The following is a 21,286-nucleotide window of genomic DNA, read 5'->3' on the forward strand; positions in this document are numbered from 1 at the left end:
GAGTGGGGGTGGGAGAATTGGGTAAAGGTGTTTAAAAGGTACAACTTCAGTTATAAGGTAATAAGTTCTGAGGAAGAAATGTACAACATGATGACTATAGTTAAATACTGTATTATATATTTAAAAATTGCTTAAAGAGTAAATCTTGAAAGTTCTCATGACAAGGAGAAAAATTGTTAGCTGTATGAGATGATGGCTATTAACTAAACTTATTGTGGTGATCATTTCATAATATATACATGTATCACATCATTATGTTGTACACCTTATACTATGTTGTATGTCAATTATATCTCAATAAAACTGGGGAATAATGGAATAGTTTCTACCATTCCTACATTCTCTAAAAAGTAGAAAAGAGAACTTCTCAACTTATTTTTATAAGGGTAACATTATCATGCTACCAAAACTAGACAAGGACATTACAAGAGAGACCATTTTAGACTGATATTTGTTATGAACATTGCATTCAGAAAAATTTTTATCATATTAATATATCATTCTGGACAACATTAAGAATAGTGCATCTTGACTAAATGGGGTTTTACCCTGGAATTTAAGATTAGTTTATATTGAAAATCAATGTAATTCACTGTTTCAACAGAAAAAAAAGAAAAATAAATAAGCAATTATCTTAATAGATGAAGAAAAAGCAACTGACAAAACTCAACATTCATTCATGATGACTTTCAACATAAATGAATAGAAAGTAATATCCCCAGTATGATGAAGGATACCCACAAAGTAACCAATAAATATTATACTCAATAGTGAAACATTATCCTTGTTCACCTAAAGATCAACAATAAGGTAAGGATACACATTCTAACTCTGTTAAGCAAACTTATTAGAGACTCTAGTAAGAGTAACTTTCAAAGAATAACTATCATGATGATTGGTAAGGAAGAAGTAAAATTATCTTTATTTGTAGATGATATTATTGTATAAATAAAATGTAAGAAATCTACCAAAAATACTAGAATATATGACAATTCATAAGTCAAGGCACCAACTTCAATTGTTTTTTTCCCTTTCCTGATTTTTATTTTACTGTAAAAAATTTGTAAATATATAGGATACTACAATTTTCTTAAGAAATGCTCACTGAATTATTTAGGGGCAAATGGATGCAGTACTTCAGAACTGCTGTCAAATTGTTTAGAAAAAAAGTAAATTTCTAACTTTTAATTGATTTTGAAAAAAGAGACTTCTACCCGCCTCTCAAATAGTTTAGAAGCAGCGGAGAGAGATATATAATAATAAAGCAAATGGAGCACAATATAAATACATGAGGAATATGTCTAAAGGATATGCAGATGTTTCTTGAACTGGTCTTTTAACTTCTCTGTAAGTGTGCACTTGTTTCAAAATGAAGATTTAAGAAGCAACAAAATATATTTCCAAGATTGGTAATATTATGATGGAAAATAAAAATACTATTAAAATCTTTAAAACATTAGGTACATAGGAATAAATTTAGCAAAGAGTGGCAAAATCCTAATACTGAAAACTAAAACATTGCTGAAAGGTATTAAAGAAGACCTAAAGAAGAAGCTAAGCCACATTCCTGAATTGAAAGGCTTCATGTTGTAGATGTCAGTTCTACTCAAATTGTACTATAGTTTCAATACAATATGAATTAAAGTCTCAGCAGACTTTTTTTTTTTTGGTAGAAACAGACAAGATAGTTTTAAAATGCATATGGAACTACAAAAGGCCTGACCAGCTAAATCAGTACACTAAAAAAAAAAAAAAGATAATAATTGGAAGAGTTGCACTACATGATTTCAGGAATAACCAGAAAGCCACAGAAACTTAGAGATTGTAGTGGAGGCAAAAGAACACACAAATAGATTAATTGAACTGAATAGTGTTTCCAGAAATAGATCTATATTTATATGATCAATTGATTTTCAACATAGGTGCCAAAGCAATTCAATAGGGGGAAATGGCATTGGAACAATCAATAACCGGATGGAAAATACAATGATGGTTGACATTTCTTATACTATATTATAAAATTAATCTGAGACACACTACAGCCTTAAATCTAAAAGCTAGTACTGTCAGTCTTCTAGATGAAAAGATGGGATATAACTTCACTATATTGAATAGACAAAGTAGTCATTTATCATAAAAGAAAAAAATAAGTTAGACATCATCAAAACTAGAAACTTCTCATCAAAGACCCTATTAGGAAATCAAACAACTAACCACAGACTGGGAGAAAATATTTTTCAAAATGTGCATCTGACGAAGAAATATATACATTTCAATAATAAAAGACAACCCAATGAAAAAGTCAAAATGTGTGAACAGAAACTTGTAAAGAAGTAACAAATTCATGAAAAAGTACTCAAAATTGTTAGACATTAGGAAAATATAGATTAAATCATAATGAGGTAACACTACATACCATTAAAATGAATAAAATTAAAACAACAACAAAAATGGTGACAGTTTTAACTGCTGATGAGGATGTGGAGAATTGCAAATCTCATTCTTTGTGGGTAGAAGTGTGACTTTACTTTAAAAGAATGATTTTGTAGTCTCAAAGAAAGTTAAACACACATATATAAATATATATGTGTGTGCATATATATCTAAGGCGCTCCATTCCTAGATAGTTGCATGAGAAATAAAAACCTGTTTCCATCAAAGGATTTGTTTAAAAAAAGTCTTTTTTAGAGAAGCTTTATTCACAATAGCTAAAAACTAGAAACTATCCAACTGTCCATTAACAAGAAATGAATAAACAAAATGAGGCATTTCAATACAATGACATTCCACTCTGTAATTTAAAAAGAAACAGAATACGGATACACTGAACAATATGAATGAATCTCAAAAACGTGGTGTGAAAGAAGCCCCACACAAAAGAGTACATAATACATGATTCCCATTATCTGAATTTCTAAAACAAGCAAAACTAATCTATGGAAAAAGGTTTGGAAGAGTAGTTGCCTTTTTGGAAACTGTGAAGGGGCACAAGGAAATGTGTTTGGAAGTGTAAAGGTCATATATCTTGATGGGATGTAAATACATTTATCAAAACTCATCACATAAACTTACGATCTGTACATTTCACTATATGCAAATTACACTTCAGTATTTTTAAACATAATTTTTAAATGGTGTGTAAATGATAGCAATAAAGAGGAAAATATTTATCTGTGATTGGAATGATGAGCATAGATATGAAAACAAAGTTGATGCATCAGCCATTTACTTATTGGGTTTCGCTGACACTCTTTACATTTAACTTGCATATATTAGAGAATTTATTTCAAGTATCCTTTTTCATCTGGCTGGCTTATAGATTGACCAGGATTTCATCATTTATTTGTTAAAGTGTTCTGGATGGTTTCTTATTGAGACGATCACAAAGTCATTTAAAAATTGTTCATGCATATACGTATTCTAGTTAGAGAAAGCCTGCCATCTCTATATAGGGAAAATCTATATAGGTAAAGTGCTTCAATAGAAAAGATATAGGAACCCTATCATATTCTTGAATTGATACCTTATTGATATTCTATTATATTTCTGTTCCATTTATGGAGTTTAAAATTTTTACTTTCTACAGTAATAGAAATAATAAGACAGATAATTGCATGTGATGTTTTGGACCCTCGTGGATTCTAACAAAACTTAAGTGACACTAATGAGCAGTGGCACTGATACATTTTTGTGTGTGTCTGTGTTTTACAGATATCAAGGATGGTTATTGCTGAAGTGTGACTAGAAAATCAAGGAATGATTTAGTTAGATGTTTTTCTGATGTCTGTATATAGAGAAAATCTATTGGAAGAAAAAAGCCCTGAAAATGGAAAATGGTTAATTATAATGTAATAATAATATGGCTTTAAAAGAGGAAATTGGTAAAAAAAAAAAAAAAAAACTATAAATAAATAATAATCATTATTTACAATTTGAAATGAGTACTTTTGCATAGAGGTAAAATCTCTAACATATTATGATTTAGTTTTCTTCATTTTAATACTTTTATTATAGTCATTTTTTCCAGAGAACCACAAGATATTTCATAAGTTACAACATGTAAACAGCATTACTAAAATTTATTTTATCTACACATATTCAACTTGAGATGAAATTTGTTTAATTTTGCTTTTTGAAATATAATTTTGGTTCTGATCCTATGCAAGATTAAAGATACATAAAATTTTGCCATTTCAAATGTTTAATTGTTTTCCTTAAGGGGAAAAAATGACTATGGTAAGAGTGGATCGAATGCTGACAAAATGTCCACTTTTAAATTTTATTCCTGGCTGTTTGCCCAGTGTTTTGGAAGGACTTCATATTTGTTTCCTGATGATGCCTAGAGGTGAAAAGAGACAGTGTCTAGTGGTTCAAAACAGTTTGAATGAAGTAATCAAATGGAGCTGGAAAATGATCTTCTGTCTCTGGTTAAGTACAACTGAGAATTCTGAAGGAGTTCACCAAAGAAAAGACTATAATTAAAATATCATTTCATCCCAATTCTCTATTTATTCATTCAGTTTAAATCAATAATGACAATGTGATCTCTTGTGGTATTTCACCAGCTGCAGGAAGGAAAAAAGTGCCTATAGGATAACAGTGTAACAAAGGTTAAATTGATGTGTGCTCATTTTGGTCTTTAGATGCTTCATGGAGTTAATTGTTTTGTTTCAGAAATATGAGATGACATCAGATACATGGCTATCTAAACAGGTATGGTATAGGTGGTCTCTTTATGTCACATTTTGTCCATCATGCCCATCCTGTTCACTCATTTGTTATATATAACTTTTTCTCAAAAGTTATTTCAGTAGTATGAATTTAGGCTCTGTTATGTTTGAATAAGTGAGTCTTTTTCGTTAAAATATTTATAACTTGGGCTCTATGACATCATTTGTGGAAAGATTACTTCTGTTTTTTATAGGACATAAATTGTAGAATAACTACCAGGATTCATTTTCAGGACCATTCATATAAGTAAATGTTTGTGTAGAAGAAAGAGAAAAAGATGTGACCCATTAAAACTACAAACCATCAACATTGCTCAGATCACCCAGAAAATTGACGAAACCGCCACATAAATTAGTTATGTGGAGATTATTCAGGTGAACATTTGTTTCCTTAGATATATCCTAGCTCATAATGCTAGCTTGTGATATAAATGAAGCTGGAATCCAGATGATCACAGAAGAATAAACAAACATCTCCACAACATGCTTTCATACTGGACATTTCAGAAGGAAGCACAAATAGATTATTCAAATATAGCTGAACCCATTTTACTACTAATTTCATCACTACTTTTTGCAAAGGGAAGTCTTTTGTTTGGCTTGTTTGGTTTTGATTTGTTTTGTTCTTTACAGTGCTCTTTTATTTTATATTCTCTCCCTGGGTGTCATATACATATCTGTGGTTTCAATTACCACCACCAAGTGTATAGCCCCAGGCAACTCACTTCTGAATTCTGAAATATTCAAATTCATGCTTGGCATCTTCTCCTGAATCTGTGAAAGTAACTGCACACTCCACAGGTTCAAACTGAACTCTCTCTTCCAGTCAGTCTGTCTTCTTATCATAGGAGTCAAGGATGTATTTATCCATCCAGCTATCAAAATTATAAACCTAGTGGGGATTTTTAAACATTGTCTTATCCTTATCTGCATATGTTATTCATCACCAAGTTATTTTGATTTTACTCTCAAAGATCTCAAGTCAATTTACTTTTCTCCAATTCACAAACACCATACAGGATCAAACTACAGGCACTGCATTTCCTCCTTAACTGGTGAACTCTCAACCCTTTAGGGTTGAGAGTTCCCCTTAGGAACGTGACAATCTGTTCTCCACACCGCAGACTGGCTGAGTGATCTTTTCAAAATATGTATTTGATGTCACTACCCACAACACGCATATTCTCTCACAACTAAAACAATTTTTATCTCCCCTTTGTTCTACAGATAAAGACCAACATCCTTAAAGGGTCCACAAAGGATTAAGTTGAAAGCCTTTCCAGCTCTGTGTCATACCATCTTTTCTCCCATTTTCTCCATTAGCCCTCATATTCCCAGGACCTTTATGTGAACTCTTCCTTCTGAACAGAGTTCTCTCAACTACTTTCTTATGTGAAGGCTGCTCATTTGTCAAACCTCAGCCTAAATCACCTGCTTAAGAAGTCACCTCCTCCAACCACCCTAAACAAATCACATTTCCCAATAAAAGTTAAAGTCAAGTGTAATCTTTATGTAACACTCATACAGTTAGTTCTGTGATTTTTTTACTACATTCACAAGAGCAGGAAGGTTATTAATTTTTTGTTACCCACTGTAATACAAATGCTTAATATGGAGTCTGGTTATAAGAAGAGATCCATATATACTTGTTGAACAAAAAAAGAAAAAGAGTAAGAAGGATTGTGAATAGGCTAAACCTTTGCTTGTTCGAAGTATAGGCATGTCTTATCTATATTATCTGTCTGTCTATCTATCATCCATCTATCATCTATCCATAGGTAACAATATGAACTATTTAATCTTAGTCAATGTACAGAAGGAAATTGGGGAAAAAAAATACTTGTTTTTTTAGCCAATAATGGACTCTTACAAAATTAAATTAGATACTTAAAATAAAAATCATTGAAAACAATAACATAATGGATATGGATTTATTCTAAATTGGCTGCATTATTAAACCTATTTTGCTACCATTTTAATTGCTAGTGACATTCATAATAGTCTAACATACAACAACACAATGCATGCTGTTTGGGGATTATGTTATCTACATTTTAAGTCCCAAATTTATGAATATTTAATAGAAACTTTTGAAAATAAAGAAACCAGTTATCAATTATTCAATAAGAAAATGCAGGGAGTAGTTTGTCATGGTTAATTTTTTCTCCAAAAGCTCTAAGGGAATTTTAGGAAATACTTAGAATTCAATGAAATTTAAAGGATGAGAATGTATAGTGAGATGAAGCAAGTTTCCAAGAAAATTAGAAATTTAATGTAATACTCATATGCCTGTTTTCTGGATAGTGAGAAGAGCAGAGAGAAGTGGGCATGTTTGCCCTAGCTTTCAAGAGATTTATAGCTGGAATAACCAGTGTAAAAAACATTTGGCCAATAGGTGGACTTTTTTATCCTCAGCTCATTATCCTGTGTGCCATAAATACTGCCTTGCTTAAGGTCATAAATGTAGACAGTTAGACTGGCTCTACTTCTTTATTTGATGGCAGGAAAGGCTCTGCATAGAGCTGTATGTTTATAACTAGTTACAGTTCAATGGTGAAAGTTTTTAAACCTAGCAATGTATTGAAGATTATAATTCCTACCTACTCTTTAAAATGAACTATTTCTAAGGTACCAGAATTGAAGGAACAGGGATTAATATAAAAAGGACATTGCTCAGATATCCCCATACCTAATTTATTCTTGGAGCAAAGCACAGGAGGAAAATGTTGAATAAGGGAGAAGCCAATAGTTTGGAGTGAATGTGGTGGGTAAAGTGATAGATGTAACAAATATTTTTGCCCATTGTACACATGCATTCATCTGTTCAATTATAAGAAGGTCATCTACTGTGTCCTAGGCAATAGAGCTAAAAAAAGATAAAATTACAAACTTAGTTTATTACTTGCCTAGTGAAGGAAGTCAACTATATAATAGAGTGTACTGAAAGCCATGATAGAGATGAATATAGAGTACTATTCAGAATCTCTGAGGAGAGATTTCCTAACTAGAAGAGACTCTCTAACTAAGGAAATTTGGAAATGGTTCTGTTCTGAGTTTAAGTAAAAAATGAGTAAGATTTAGCACAAAAAGGACGACTGAAAGGTTAGGCCAGACAGAAGAAACCCCATGTGCAAAGGCAAAGAGAGAACTATTCCACAGGGGCAAGAGATGGAACATAGTTGAACAATGTGATTCACTCAGTCAAGTGTCTTGTCAGTATTTACTATATGCCTTGTAATGCAATTTTCCCATCCTTGAATTGTATTACCTCAGAGTTTTACATTTATTACACATATTATATATTTTCATGAGTGTCCATGAAGTAGACAAGGAAAATAATATTTTTATGTTTCTGTCATGGGCTGTTATTACTAATAAAGCTAGAATCAGACTCGAGATTATTAAAATAGTTATTTAATATTCATTCGGTAAATGATTATTAAGTAAAATTTATGTGATAGTCACTGTCCTGGGTGCTGGAGACAAAGCAGTGAAGAATGGAGCTTACATTCTAGAGGAACACCTACTCACTCTCTATCTACCTACCTACCTATATGCACATATACACATATCCATTCATGTACAAACAAATGTATACATACATAAAATATGTATGGTATTAGGTGGTACGGAAAAAAGTAGACAGTAGGCAAAAGTGGGTTGAGAGGGATTCTGACACAGTTGGATGACCTGGCTTTCCTAAGCACACTTTATACGGGGTAATCAGGAAACACCTCACTGGTAACAGATATAAGAAAGAGGTGAGATCAAGAAAGATCCTTTTGCAGCAACATGGATGGACCTAGAGATCGTCATACTGAGTGAAGTCAGAAACAGACAAATATCACATAATGTCGCTTATACATGGAATCTAAAAAAAAGGATACAAATGAACTTATTTACAAAACAGAAATAGAGTCACAGATGTAGATAACAAACGTATGGTTTCCAGGGGGGAAAGGGAGAGGGATAAATTGGGAGATTAGAATTGACATATACACATTACTATATATAAATAAATAACTAATAAGGATCTAGTTTATAGCACAGGAAACTCCACTCAATACTCTGTAATGGCCTTTATGGGAAAAGAATCTAAAAAAGTGGATATATGTATATGTGTAGCTGATTCAGTCTGCTGTACAGCAGAAAGTAACACAACATTGTAAATCAACTATACGCCAATAAAAATTTTTTTAAAAAGAAATAAGTTCCACGAAAAAAGAAAGGAAGGAAGGAAGGGAGGGAGGGAAGGAGGGAGGAAAGGAAAAGAGAGAGAGATGAGAAAGAGCCAGACAAAGCTTTAAAAAAAGTGCAAAGGCACTGGAGCAGGAAAATGCAGGAAGCAGGAGAAGGAAGGAAGAGGAGAGCAGGAAGAGAGTGGAGGGTCAGATCATCTAAAAATAGTTGTGAGCCATTCTAAGACCTACTGAGGAAACCATACCAAAGCCTTCGTTTATACCATATGTATAATCACTCTCACTAATCTAAAAGAAAGAACTCGATGTTTTGTTACATAGATCGATTTTCTTAATGTTTCCCCTGGAGCAAAAGAAAGCAATCTATATGTATATCATCCATCATTTAATTTTAAAAAACAATTGTATTGATTTAACATGCTACTAGAGTTTAATTTAAAAATCATCAAATGGGCATCTGTGTTTGTGTGTTTGTGAAGGGGTGAGCAGTGAGGATGGGAAATTTGAATTAAATTATTTTCAATGGATTCCTTCCAATTTTGCAGCCTTTTCATTTTTGTATTTACAGTAAATTCATGTGTACATCATCAGAAATGTATCTTCAATAACTTGAGTTGTTGAGTAAAAGATTTCAGAAAATATTAACTATTATATGTTAGAAAATTTTCTAAATTAAAAAAATGATTTTGATAAACTGGTGCAGATGTTAACATTTTCTTTATTTTTGAAAGATAAATTTCTAAACAATCATATCATTTGTGAAGATATGAAAGTTCTTTTCTGAACCAATTTAAAAAGTGTCTTCACTCTAATTGTAAATCATTTCTATCCAGTATGCAAGAAACTTTCCCATCCGTCTCATCACTCAAACACACACATATGCCCAATGCATCATTGCATTCACTTTAAAACATACTGTTATACTTTTATTTTTTAAATAATTCGACAATTTGCCAAACTAACCTTAAGTCAATTATTGGTCTGTTCCATGCATGTATTAGCAATAGTTGGAAGTACGATTTTCAAATGCCCTTTTGAGATTGTTGCATGCGCTTCTATATTTTAGAACGAGGAGCCCGTGTTTTCTAGAGATGGCAGCAAATTCTTTATGACAGTTCCTGTTAAGCAAGGGGGCCGTGGAGAATATAACCACATAGCTATGTTCCTCGTCCAGGTAAGTCCTGGTTTCTTTTTGTGGTTTGGTTTCATTCCATCATGTTCATGAAAGTCCTATTCGTGTGGTATTCTGCACCTACAGTTAATACCTGTGAAGTCCAGCCATATATCCAAATCAGGGATGTTTTAGGAAGAGGATCCCCATCCTTAGCCATAAATTCAAGCTGTACACAAAACATTTTCAACGCTCAATAAAATTTAGTGAGCTACACATGTGTGCTATGAGTTGAGGGCCTTGGGATATAGAATTTAATAAATGGAAAGTACCCAACCCCTACTTTCCAAAACCTGAGGAAAATCGAGAGATGATTTTTCATTCAACAAATATATATCATCTATTTGGTACAAGTAATATTTTCAGTGTGTTATAAAAGTTTTAAATACTTGAAGCAATCTAAATGTCCATCAAAAATGGAATAGTTAGTAAGTTGTAGTATACCCACACAAGGAAATGCAGGGCAGATTTTAAAAACCAGGATAAAATAGACTTCTTATGTGTTGTCAAAGATAAAATCTGTGTTATGTTTTTATGGACCTTTTGATAAAAAGAGGATAAAAGGTTATTTTTCCTCTACATTTCAAATGAATGTTAACCAGTTTATACAGTTTTACCTAATTATAAAAAGAATCAGTGAATTCACAATAAGTAATTTAAATATGGCAAGGTTAATGAGTCAGTTTGAATCTAATTGACAATAAAAATATTCATGAGAAATAAAGTTTCCTTCAAAATCAAATAAACAGTCTAGTCTCACAGGTAAATGTTAATTTATAAGGAGAAAACATTGTGGATAAATTGGAATCTTTCTTGAGAGTGTTATAAACAAACTAGCCAAGAATCAATTTCATACTTACTAAGTATAGAATAAATATGAATGTGGTAAAAGATCCCTAAGCAACCTGACTACTTTTATGTTCTTAGAACCTTCAAGTCTTGTGCATATTCTCCAGTTTTTACCATTATCCATATATGTATTTACATTGGGCAGCTCAGTACCTTGAATTTTTAAAATCTGTGTCAGTAGCTTAAGAGACAACCCTTGTCCAAGATCTGTACTATTAAAGTAATTGTCATGATTTTAACTTTAATTTTAATCAAAGCTGAAATAAATAATTTGACCATACATAATCTCCACAAAAGCAATGTAGATTAATTTTCATAGTATATTATTAAATTGGAAAAATAAATTATAGACTAATATATAATGTGATCTCATTTATGTTTTAAATAAATGAAAGCATTTATATATGAATAAAAATTTTTGGTGATTCTGTATTCAACTATTAAATGATTATATCAGAAAGGTGATATTAAGGGAACATATTTTGTTTTTTATGTGAACTGGAGGAAGCTTCACCAGAAATTGCTTTACCTGATTAACTTTTGCTAGCTAATCATAAACTTTGTTATCATAAATACTGGGGAAATATTTCCACCCAAAGAATAAATAAAACTTTCCAAATCTTACAATTGACTGTGGTGACATCTTATTGCATTTTTAAATATCAGTATTTATATTCAAGAAGCTGTATAAAAACCCAGGTAGTCAAAATTACATTCAAATTGTGACTATTTATAAGATATAGTGAAAGATAGAGAAAGATGTATAATACATCTATATCTATATCTATATCTATATCTATACTATAGATCTATATAAAATTCTGAGATTATTCAACAAAATAAGAACAGAAATGTCTTTTAAAAAGTGTGGGGGTGGCAGAGCAGAGGTAGGAGATGAAGATGTTGGCATGTAGAAATTGAGATATTTATGCACATAACAAAAGTTTCTTTACAAGCCTTGGGAAGAAATGCCTTCTGTCTCCCAATCAAACCAGTCTGAAATGCAGTCTAATTCATTATTTCTGAAATGTTCAGAAGAACAACTTCATAGAGCAGATGTGTTTACTTTGTTCCTCTTCCATATGGAGATTATAACAAAGCTTCCATTGAAATAGAACATTTTGATCTATTCTGGTTACAGTTCAGAGAATTTGTTGTTTGCCTCACTGATAAATAAACATGACTGCATGATTATTTACAGATATTTTGGCAATGTGGCTAAAATTAACTTACTTTGTTAATGAATCAGAGGTCAGTACTTAGGTAAATACAATTTATTCTTAAGTTTATACATACACACAATTTTAGTAAATAATTTGAATCTCTTTGCCTCAATTTTTAAATAGCTAACAAAAAAAAGCTCTTTCATGATTTTTTAATGATTACCGTATTGATATATATGTATATATATACACTATAAAAATTTGTAAAATTCTAAACTGAGTAAACTAAACAAAAGATTATATAAAATCAGGGATTTCCCTGGTGATCGTAGCCAAAAAGTAAGAAAAAGAAAAAAGAGTATATAAAATCAAACAGAATCTCATCACCCCAGACTTGCACACTGCAAATCAATTGTTGTATATATTTCCAATTTCTTTTTACATTAAAAATCCATCACTTTTTCTTAAAGTGTGCAATCAAAGCATATATATTGATTTGTAACATTTAAAGAGTAATTTATGAGCATTTTCTCACATCATTTAATTGCATTCTTAATATTTAATATTATTTGTAAATGTGATTTTAATAGCTATTCAACATTCTGTCTAGTAAATGTATTATACTGTATTTAAATGAATTAATTTTCATCATCATATTTATTTCTAGTTTTGATACCAAAAATGATTCAGAGATAAATGTTCTTACCACAAATATATATTTCTAGATGTCAAAAGTTACCTAAGCAAAGCGTATGGGTACATATATGTATTTGTTTAGGTTTTGATATGGAATGTGAAACTGGCCCTCCAAAAACGGTGTACTAATTTACCGTCTAAACAGTAGTGCATAGCACCAGTGATGACTTTTTACCCCCTATTCCTTCTCTTGATACACCAGAGGACTCCACCTAAATTGATGTGCCCAGGGAGTGAGAAATGACAGGAACAGAGAGCTTGGCAGCCGTCAGGAAGACCACCTTTGCAGTACTTGATGCTTAGCTATATTAGAGAGCTTCCCCATTGACTGCAAATATATTCATCTCTTTGAAGTATCTTACTAAATGAAATTAGTAAATTTTTGCAAACATTTTTCTCTCTTACACAATCAGTAGGTAAACGAAAAACATTAAATAGAGACCAGGCTACAAAATTAGTGTTTCAGGATATTTTCAATATATAGATTGATGGTTGGCCTTACAAATATTTTAGTGGTTTTTTTTTTCCCCTCATTTACAAGACTTATACTTGTTAAAATAATTCCAAAAAATAAAAAATAGGAAAAAATTCTGTGTTCCTCCAGTCTACTTTTAAACATGATTATAATTTTATATAAAGTACAGTATTTTATCCTATTTGAATTTAAATTTTATAGCATAATTTTCCCATAGTGCTAAACAGTTTTGAAATGCAAGTCTTTTGAATATTAATATTTAGTTGACTGGGTGTACCTAGTTAACCATTGTTGTTCAATGTTTAATTTAGTGGCAATTTACTGCAACTATAGATGTCACTATACATAAAGGTAACTATGAATTATTTCTTTAGTTGTTGTTAACAGAACTGGAATTCCTGAATCAAAAGTAAAATATTTCTAAGCCTATATATATTTATATATATATATATTTCCAGATACTTTCTATATGAATATGTGAAAGCAAAATTTATGAGTAGGGTTTGTCTACTTTTATATATTCCATTAAAGATAATAATAAAAATAAAAACTGGCTCTTCCAAAAATCTTTATAGCTAAAATAAATTTCCTTCTGAGTAGAGTGTGGAGTATGCAGTATTGATATCAGTTTACATAGTTTCTGAATCAAACAATGATGCAAACCTTTTCTTACAGCAGACCACTTCAGATCACTTCAGATATTTCCCTCTCCCCTTTTCCCCCATAGAATTCTTTATGTAGACTTCTAACTCCTTAATTCCCATATTTGGAACCATAATATCCTATATCTTACAATGTAAGTTGCAGTCAAGAGAAAGTTTTTTGTCAAATACATGGCCGCCTTTTTCCCCTCTAATATGGGGTAAGCAGAGTTTCAGTCATGTTAAGTGGTTCAGATTTATAAGCATTAGCAATTGCCCTGTTATCTTCCAAAACTGTGTTAAATGAAAAATTATATATATTGGTGAATTCATTCACTTTTTCTATTGAGCAATACAAAGTTTTGCTTATGAGAGCTGATGATTTCACTTGGAACAATTTTAAATGCCATTATTCATTACAAATACTGTAGAAAATAGCATGCCCCCAATCCACAATTCTGTCACCCAATCAACCCAATACAATTTTTTCATTACAGTTCACTGCTGTATCTGATTAGGACATTGTCTGAAAACAATTAGTTCACCTCACATGATGAATAGACAGTAAATTAAAGCATGTTATTTTTAAGCACTGCAATATTTCCATTATTTAGAAGCTGTAAAAGTTAAACAGAATTTACTGGAAGAAATTTGCATGAACAGTGTATAATCAGGTGAAAAGCACATGCATCATTAAACTTTTACTGATACCAATATGTTTCCAACTTATAAATAGATACATAAAATTCATATTGAGCTTGCTAAGATAAAATCTCTGCCAATCCAAGGAGAGGTGCCTGAGGTCTAATGTCCCAAATAAAAACACTTTATTTCCTAGATTTTCAGCTCTTTTGAAAATGATTGAAATTACTAGTTTTATTGCTGCCCTTCTAAAATTAAAAGTGAAATATTAATTCAATTTAAAGTATATTGCCATGTTGCCCTTGTCAAAATTCCACAATGGTTTCATATTCATAATCAGTGTTTCTCTTCTACTAAGTGAATATAATAGAGATCATGGTGGCACAGAAAGAAAGAATTATTTCTGTGAAGTTAAATGATTATTCTTTCCTGCTTTGTTAAATTACCTTTCCTGTGATTATATTTCTGCTGAAGGTGGATGGAAAATTAATTGAGGTACAGACTAGTCAAGTCCCTTGATATTTATTTTGAATTTACTGTATAGTCATCTACCATATTCTGATTGGTATTGGGACTATTTACCTAGAGTCCAGATCAAACTTAATATGCTATTATTAGAAAATAGCTTACAAGTCTTATAACTATATAACTATACAAGATAGTCTATTCTATTACATGTAAAATGGAGTGAAACTTATTCCCCAGCCCAGAGTTGCCCTGGTAGATATAAAGCAAGCAGAGAAATTACAGATGTTTGAAATAAAGTCCAAAGGTTGTGAGGTTGTTACCATGGCTTCCAACAAGAGATCTTTTACTTCTACACTTAGAAACATATTTTGATCCAAGATGAATCATTGAATGTGTAATTTTTATTCTCTGTACACTGTGTTCAAACATTTTTCAAAACATTGGATTTTTGCTCATGATCACTTTTAATGTGGCCACTCTTCCATCCTTAAAACACACACACACACACACACACACACACACACACACACACACACACACACAATTCTCTGAAAAACAGAGAAAGTATAAGCAATCTAGAAATCTGTGAACAAAATGCATCTCCAGATATGTACAAATATTGATCAAAGTTTCTTTACTTTTTAATGTTTTGAGATTTTGTTCATCTTGAAATTGGGCACTAAAGATGCACTAAAACCTGAGATCTTAGTCCTGTCCTTGGTCCATTCAAAACAGGATCTGAAAATGAGTAAGTAGGACTATCTACTGGGTTCTTGTCCTGTGGGAATTTGGCAATAAAATATGTGACTTCAGAACTCCATGCCAGCCTTCAGGCTGTGCCTGTCTCAAATCTCAGAAATTTGGTTTCATCTTTGCATTTATACTTTTATTCAGCAAATACTTGTAAAGTGCCAGAATGCATCAGACAGCATATGAAGAAGTTAAAATAAAGAAGTCACATGCTTGTTGTTGACCTTGAGCAGCTAGAAGTCTAGAGAACTCCCTTTAAGAATAAGGAATAGATGGTTTAGGAAGATGCTGAAATACAGATGTGTACCAATAAGTCACTTATTGTTTTTTTTGAAGGAAGATTCTAATACTACATATACATTATGGAATGACCTTTTAGTTTCTGCTTCCAGTAGTATAAGAAAGTAGATATTTAATAAAACTCTCCCACATAAAAAATCCTAGATTCTAGATATTTATACCAAAAATGCATTTGAAGTATTATTTAGCTGATAGATTACACTCTCTGAAAACAATGCAATTGAATTAGAAGTGAATTAACAATTATAACTTTTAAAAAGCCATATGTTTGAAAATAAAATATAATTTTTACATTTTTCATGGGTTAAATTATATATATCTATTATTTGTTATAATATAATTATACATATATATTCAAATGTAGAAGAAGGACATGAGAAACTCAGTAGTAGAATTTAATGAAATAGAAAGTAAAGATAAAATAAAGGGGTTTGGCCAAGTAAACAGTTGGTTCTTTGAAAAAAAATAATTCACACTAGAATGTATAACAAACTTAATTTAAAAAGAGGACAAGCCCCCAAAGTATAAATAATAGAAAGAAGACATAACTGCAAATTTTAAAATATTCTTTAAAATGCAATGTATAACCTCTGTCAACAAATTTGAAAGCTTGAGTGAAATGGATAAATTCTAGAAAAAAGAAATACCAGGTCTGATTTAAGAAACAACCTGAATTGTCCCATAATATTGAGGAAATGGAATCAGTGTCTTAAAATGTTTTCAGATCAGGCACAGGTAGTTTTTTAAAGGTGGATTCTACCAAATATTCAAAAGCCTTAGAAATTTAAAAATAAAGGGAACTTCTTTAAGCTGACAAAGGCATTAATCAAAAGCTTAGATAATATAACATAATCTATAGTGGAAAATTAGTACATTTCTTTTAAAACTAAGCATTGAGAGAATGAATCAGAATGAAGTAACTTGAATATGCACAAAACCAAAGATGGCAGTTTTTAAAAATTACCACCCAAGAAAGTAAAACAAGAAAAAAAACTTGATAGAGAGAGGCATCTCTTAGAATATTGTTGGTAAAAGAAAAGGTGAAAACTAGTGGTAGAAATTAAGAACTCCACAGAAAAAAAATATTATCCACTCCTAATGGTGTCTCATTAGGGTGCTTCTTGGGATACTAGTTCTTAGGGAACTGTTAATAGCACTCCTTAGAAACACTGCTGATTTAGAATTCAAGGGAGTCACCTAATCCTTCACCATTCTTAAGCATCTATATCCTGGAAAATCCAAGATAGTTATAAAGAACAAAATATGGTTGGCAATAGATTTATAAAATTACTATATGAGGAAAGCAGAAAGTAGAATAAAATTTTTCCAATACATAAAGACACTTTTCCTGAAGAAAAACGATGAGGCAGAAGAATTCTATAAAACAATACTCAAAAAAGAATGACTATTATTATCAAAAAGAATGAATTATTATCATTAAATAAGCATATGTAGACATAAAATTATCAAGTGAGAAATTCAAAACCTAGAAAAGGCCTCATAAAGTAGAAATAAAGTTGTAAACCAAAAAGTGACATTTCAGGAAGGAAATGGAAAAGATAATACAAAATAATAACAGAAATAATTAATTGAAAGATGACCACTGGTAAATAGATATTTCTGAAAATATACTAATGGATAGCAAGAAGACCCATAAAAACAGCCAATAGAAAGAAATAAAAAAGTATGAAGGATCTGATTTAAGTTAGGTAAGACAAGGAAATAAGATCCACCTGATATTTAATTGGCATTTTTTATAGAAGATAAGCAAAACATTGGAAGAGAGGTAACATTTAAAACCATAATCCAATGACAAACTAGAACAACAAAAAAATGTTCTAGAAACACAAAGTATCTTTGGAGGGGGGTGGTGGTGGAAAAATATTATTAAAGGTGTTAATATAAAGATGACATGTAAAGTTAAAATAAAACCTAACACTGGATTTCAAAACACTCAACAGACTACAAAAAGACTGCCTACAAAAAACTCATTAAACATAATATTCAAAATAAACGTATAAAATATGATAGAGTTTTTAGAAGGGTATCACTCATACCAATAATGTAAATTGGCCTAACTTATGCCCTAACATTTAAAAAATATTTTTTAGATTGGCTCACGAAACAGAATCCAGTTCAATCTTTTATGCAAAATATACATCTTAAACAAAATGATTCAGAAAGGCTAAAATCCTGACACCAAACAAGAAGAGCTACTTTCATGTTCCAAAGCATTAAGACCACCAAAAGAAGATGCTTAATATGTTCAAGGCCACAAATCACAAGGAAGATATAATAGTCAATTGTCTGTATCTATGCCCCAGATAGATGGCTACCTTTATAAAACAGAAATGCCAGAAACTACTTAATATGTGGAAACCTTATTGTACCATTCATTCTCAGTTCAAACTGAGTCAAGTGGACAAAAAATTAAGTAAGCTTATAGATATAGCATATATAATGTGTGTATTTCTGTATTTATGTTTGAACACATCTAAACAAGAGATATTATATATCTATTTCAAATGTATGTGGAACTTTGTCAAAAGTTGAACATTCATCAGGTCACCCATCTAAAAAGCTCAGTAAGTTCTACAAATTAGAAATTAAATAAAAGCATGCTCTAATCACAAAGTAATACTCCTAGAAATCAATAATATATTTTAACAGGTTTTCCAACTAAGTAATTTTTAAAGTAAATCTAATTAAACAATTTACTGGAGAATTCAAGTCAAAATTCCAAAATTTATAAAATAATAATAAGAAAAAGAATGGCAACACTTTATATCAGAATAAGTTGTCAGAATAAAAATCATAACTTAGCAGACTTATAAAAATGAAAATGGAAGAATGAAATAAGTTGAATTTCCAACTCAAATAGAAAATTATCACCAAAATGCAGCATACATTAGAAAAGTGGGAATGATTAAATTTGAAGCAGAAATGAAGTAGTTTATAAATAGAAAAAGGTAGAACTAATAAGTGAAAAAATAATGTTTACCCTTTGAAAACGTGTGCGCACGCACACACACACACACACACACACACACACACAGGACACAAGGCACATGTTCATCCAATCAAAGAAAAAGAGAAAGCAAGCTGGTATAAAATTAGAAATGGCTAATGGGAAATAAAGGGCATTTGAATAAATCGTAAGAGACTATTTTGCAGAACTCTATGTCAATTCGTTTGAAAATTTAGATGAAATGAAAAATTTCATAAGAAATACACTTAGAACTGTCCCCAGGAGAGATGCAGAGCTTAAACTGATTAATGACGTAGAAGAAGCAGAATGTTATCAAAGAACTACACCACAAGTGAGCACCAGGCCCACATGATTTCATAAAAGAATCTTATTAGATTTTCAAAGGCAATGCCAATAAAATTTAAATTGTCTGTAGAATAGGTTTTCTTTGTAGTTGCTGTAAAAGCCTTTTACAAAATTTAATACCAATTTCTGGTTAAAAAATATATATATATAGGAATTGGGGATAATTTCTTAAAGTGATAAAACATGTATACCTCAGCCCAAAAGCCAATCTGGTGTCATTCCCATCAAGGTCAGGAGCAAGGGAGCATGCACACTATCTCCACTATTATGTAAAATGATTTTGGAGGTATTAGTTAATGAGACAAGAATAAACAACCAGCTGTAAGATTTGGAAAAAGCATTTAGTGAGACAGCAGGATAGATATTTAGCATACAGAAATCAGTAGCTTTCATATATGCAAACAATAACCAATTAGAAGGTATAATGGAAGAGAGAGGCCTTTAGACAATAGCAGCAAAATATAAAATGCTTAGTAATAAATATGAAAATGAAATTATATGAAATGTACAAAACCCATATGAGCACAACATTAAAACATTCTGGAAAGACATAAAGTAGACTTGAACAAATGGAAAAATATCTGTGTTCTTCTAAAAAATAACTGAAGATCATAAGATCAGTATTAATTATAAAATTAATAGTATCCCAATAAGATATTCCAGTAAGTTTTTATTTGCTTGAACTAGATATGCTTTTAAGCTTCTTTGGGAAAATAAAAATATAGTATTATCTAGGGAAATCCTAAAAAAAAGAACAATGAGTGGGTGTGAGTCCTAAATAATAAGGATATTAAAAAAATCTATAACTAAAATGTGTGGTATTGGGACGTGACTTAACAGAGATAAATGTAATAGTATAGGCAGTACAGAAATAGACTCAGGTACATATGGAAATTTAATATATAATAAAGGTGGCATTTCAAACCACTGAAAAAATAAAGTTTTCATAAAATCATTTTAGGAAAACTGACTATCCCTTAGGAAAAAGATAAAAGTAGTTCCAGACTACCACCATAACTCTAAAATGACAAAAGTTTAACTTTAAAAATTAAATCTTACCTGTACTAGGAGAAAACATCAGTAAATTCTTTGTAAGCTTAGTTTGAAGAAAGCCTTTAAACTACGCATCATCACTTAGAAGTAATATAAGAATACGTTGGTAAACTTGATTTTATAAAGAACAGAAAAAAAAATTGGGGAAAAATGCTATCATAACCAATGTCAACACAAAATGACAAACCAGGAGAATATATTTGCAGCATATACCTCACATAAATGGATATAAAGACACAAAGAGCTTTTAAAAAGTAAGACCAGAATACAAAGAAATCTGATCAAATAGATAACAGAGACAAACATTAGCAGAGAGTCAGGTAAAACAATTATGCAAATGGCTTATTATATATTGTACATTATATGTGTATATATAAGCATTTGTACATATATAGATAAATATAGATGCTCAACTTTTCTTCCAAGCGAAATGCAAGATGAAAATACACTAATATACCTGTCATAAGTTGAGTGTCAAAGGAAGCCAACTGTGAAATAAAGATTAGCCTGCAGGCCAGTTATTACAGAGATCAATAACTCTGGAAAGGAGGAAAAGAAAGCAACATTGGGCAGAAGAATTTGAGTGGCAGAGCCATCTGAATGAAGGTTTCAGCTAGCCCCACAGAGAGTTCTGCACTGGGAGAGCCCTTCAGAGAGTCCCAAGTTAGAGCAAGAGGGCCGGGCTTCTATATCCCAATTTTTTTTTTTTAACATCTTTATTGGAGTATAACTGTTTTACAATAGTGTGTTAGTTTCTCCTTTACAACAAAGTGAATCAGTTATACATATACATATGTTCCCATATCTCCTCCCTC

General features: G+C 31.1%; 1 protein-coding gene across 2 annotated transcripts in view; it reads left to right on the forward strand.

Annotated features, from left to right (window-relative positions):
- DPP10 (dipeptidyl peptidase like 10) overlaps positions 1-21,286 on the forward strand; it is a 685,210-nt gene that overhangs the window by 588,853 nt on the left and 75,071 nt on the right. For both annotated transcript variants that reach the window (XR_002890440.2, XM_024114996.2), the window contains exons 12-13: positions 4,675-4,713; positions 9,996-10,103. Coding sequence is in view for 1 of the 2 variants with exons in the window: in XM_024114996.2 (XP_023970764.1) it covers positions 4,675-4,713; positions 9,996-10,103 (147 nt within the window). In the remaining variant the exon portion in view is untranslated. The remainder of the gene's footprint in view (positions 1-4,674; positions 4,714-9,995; positions 10,104-21,286) is intronic.

Source organism: Physeter macrocephalus, chromosome 2, assembly GCF_002837175.3.
Source record: "Physeter macrocephalus isolate SW-GA chromosome 2, ASM283717v5, whole genome shotgun sequence".
Taxonomy (NCBI): Eukaryota; Metazoa; Chordata; class Mammalia; order Artiodactyla; family Physeteridae; genus Physeter; species Physeter macrocephalus.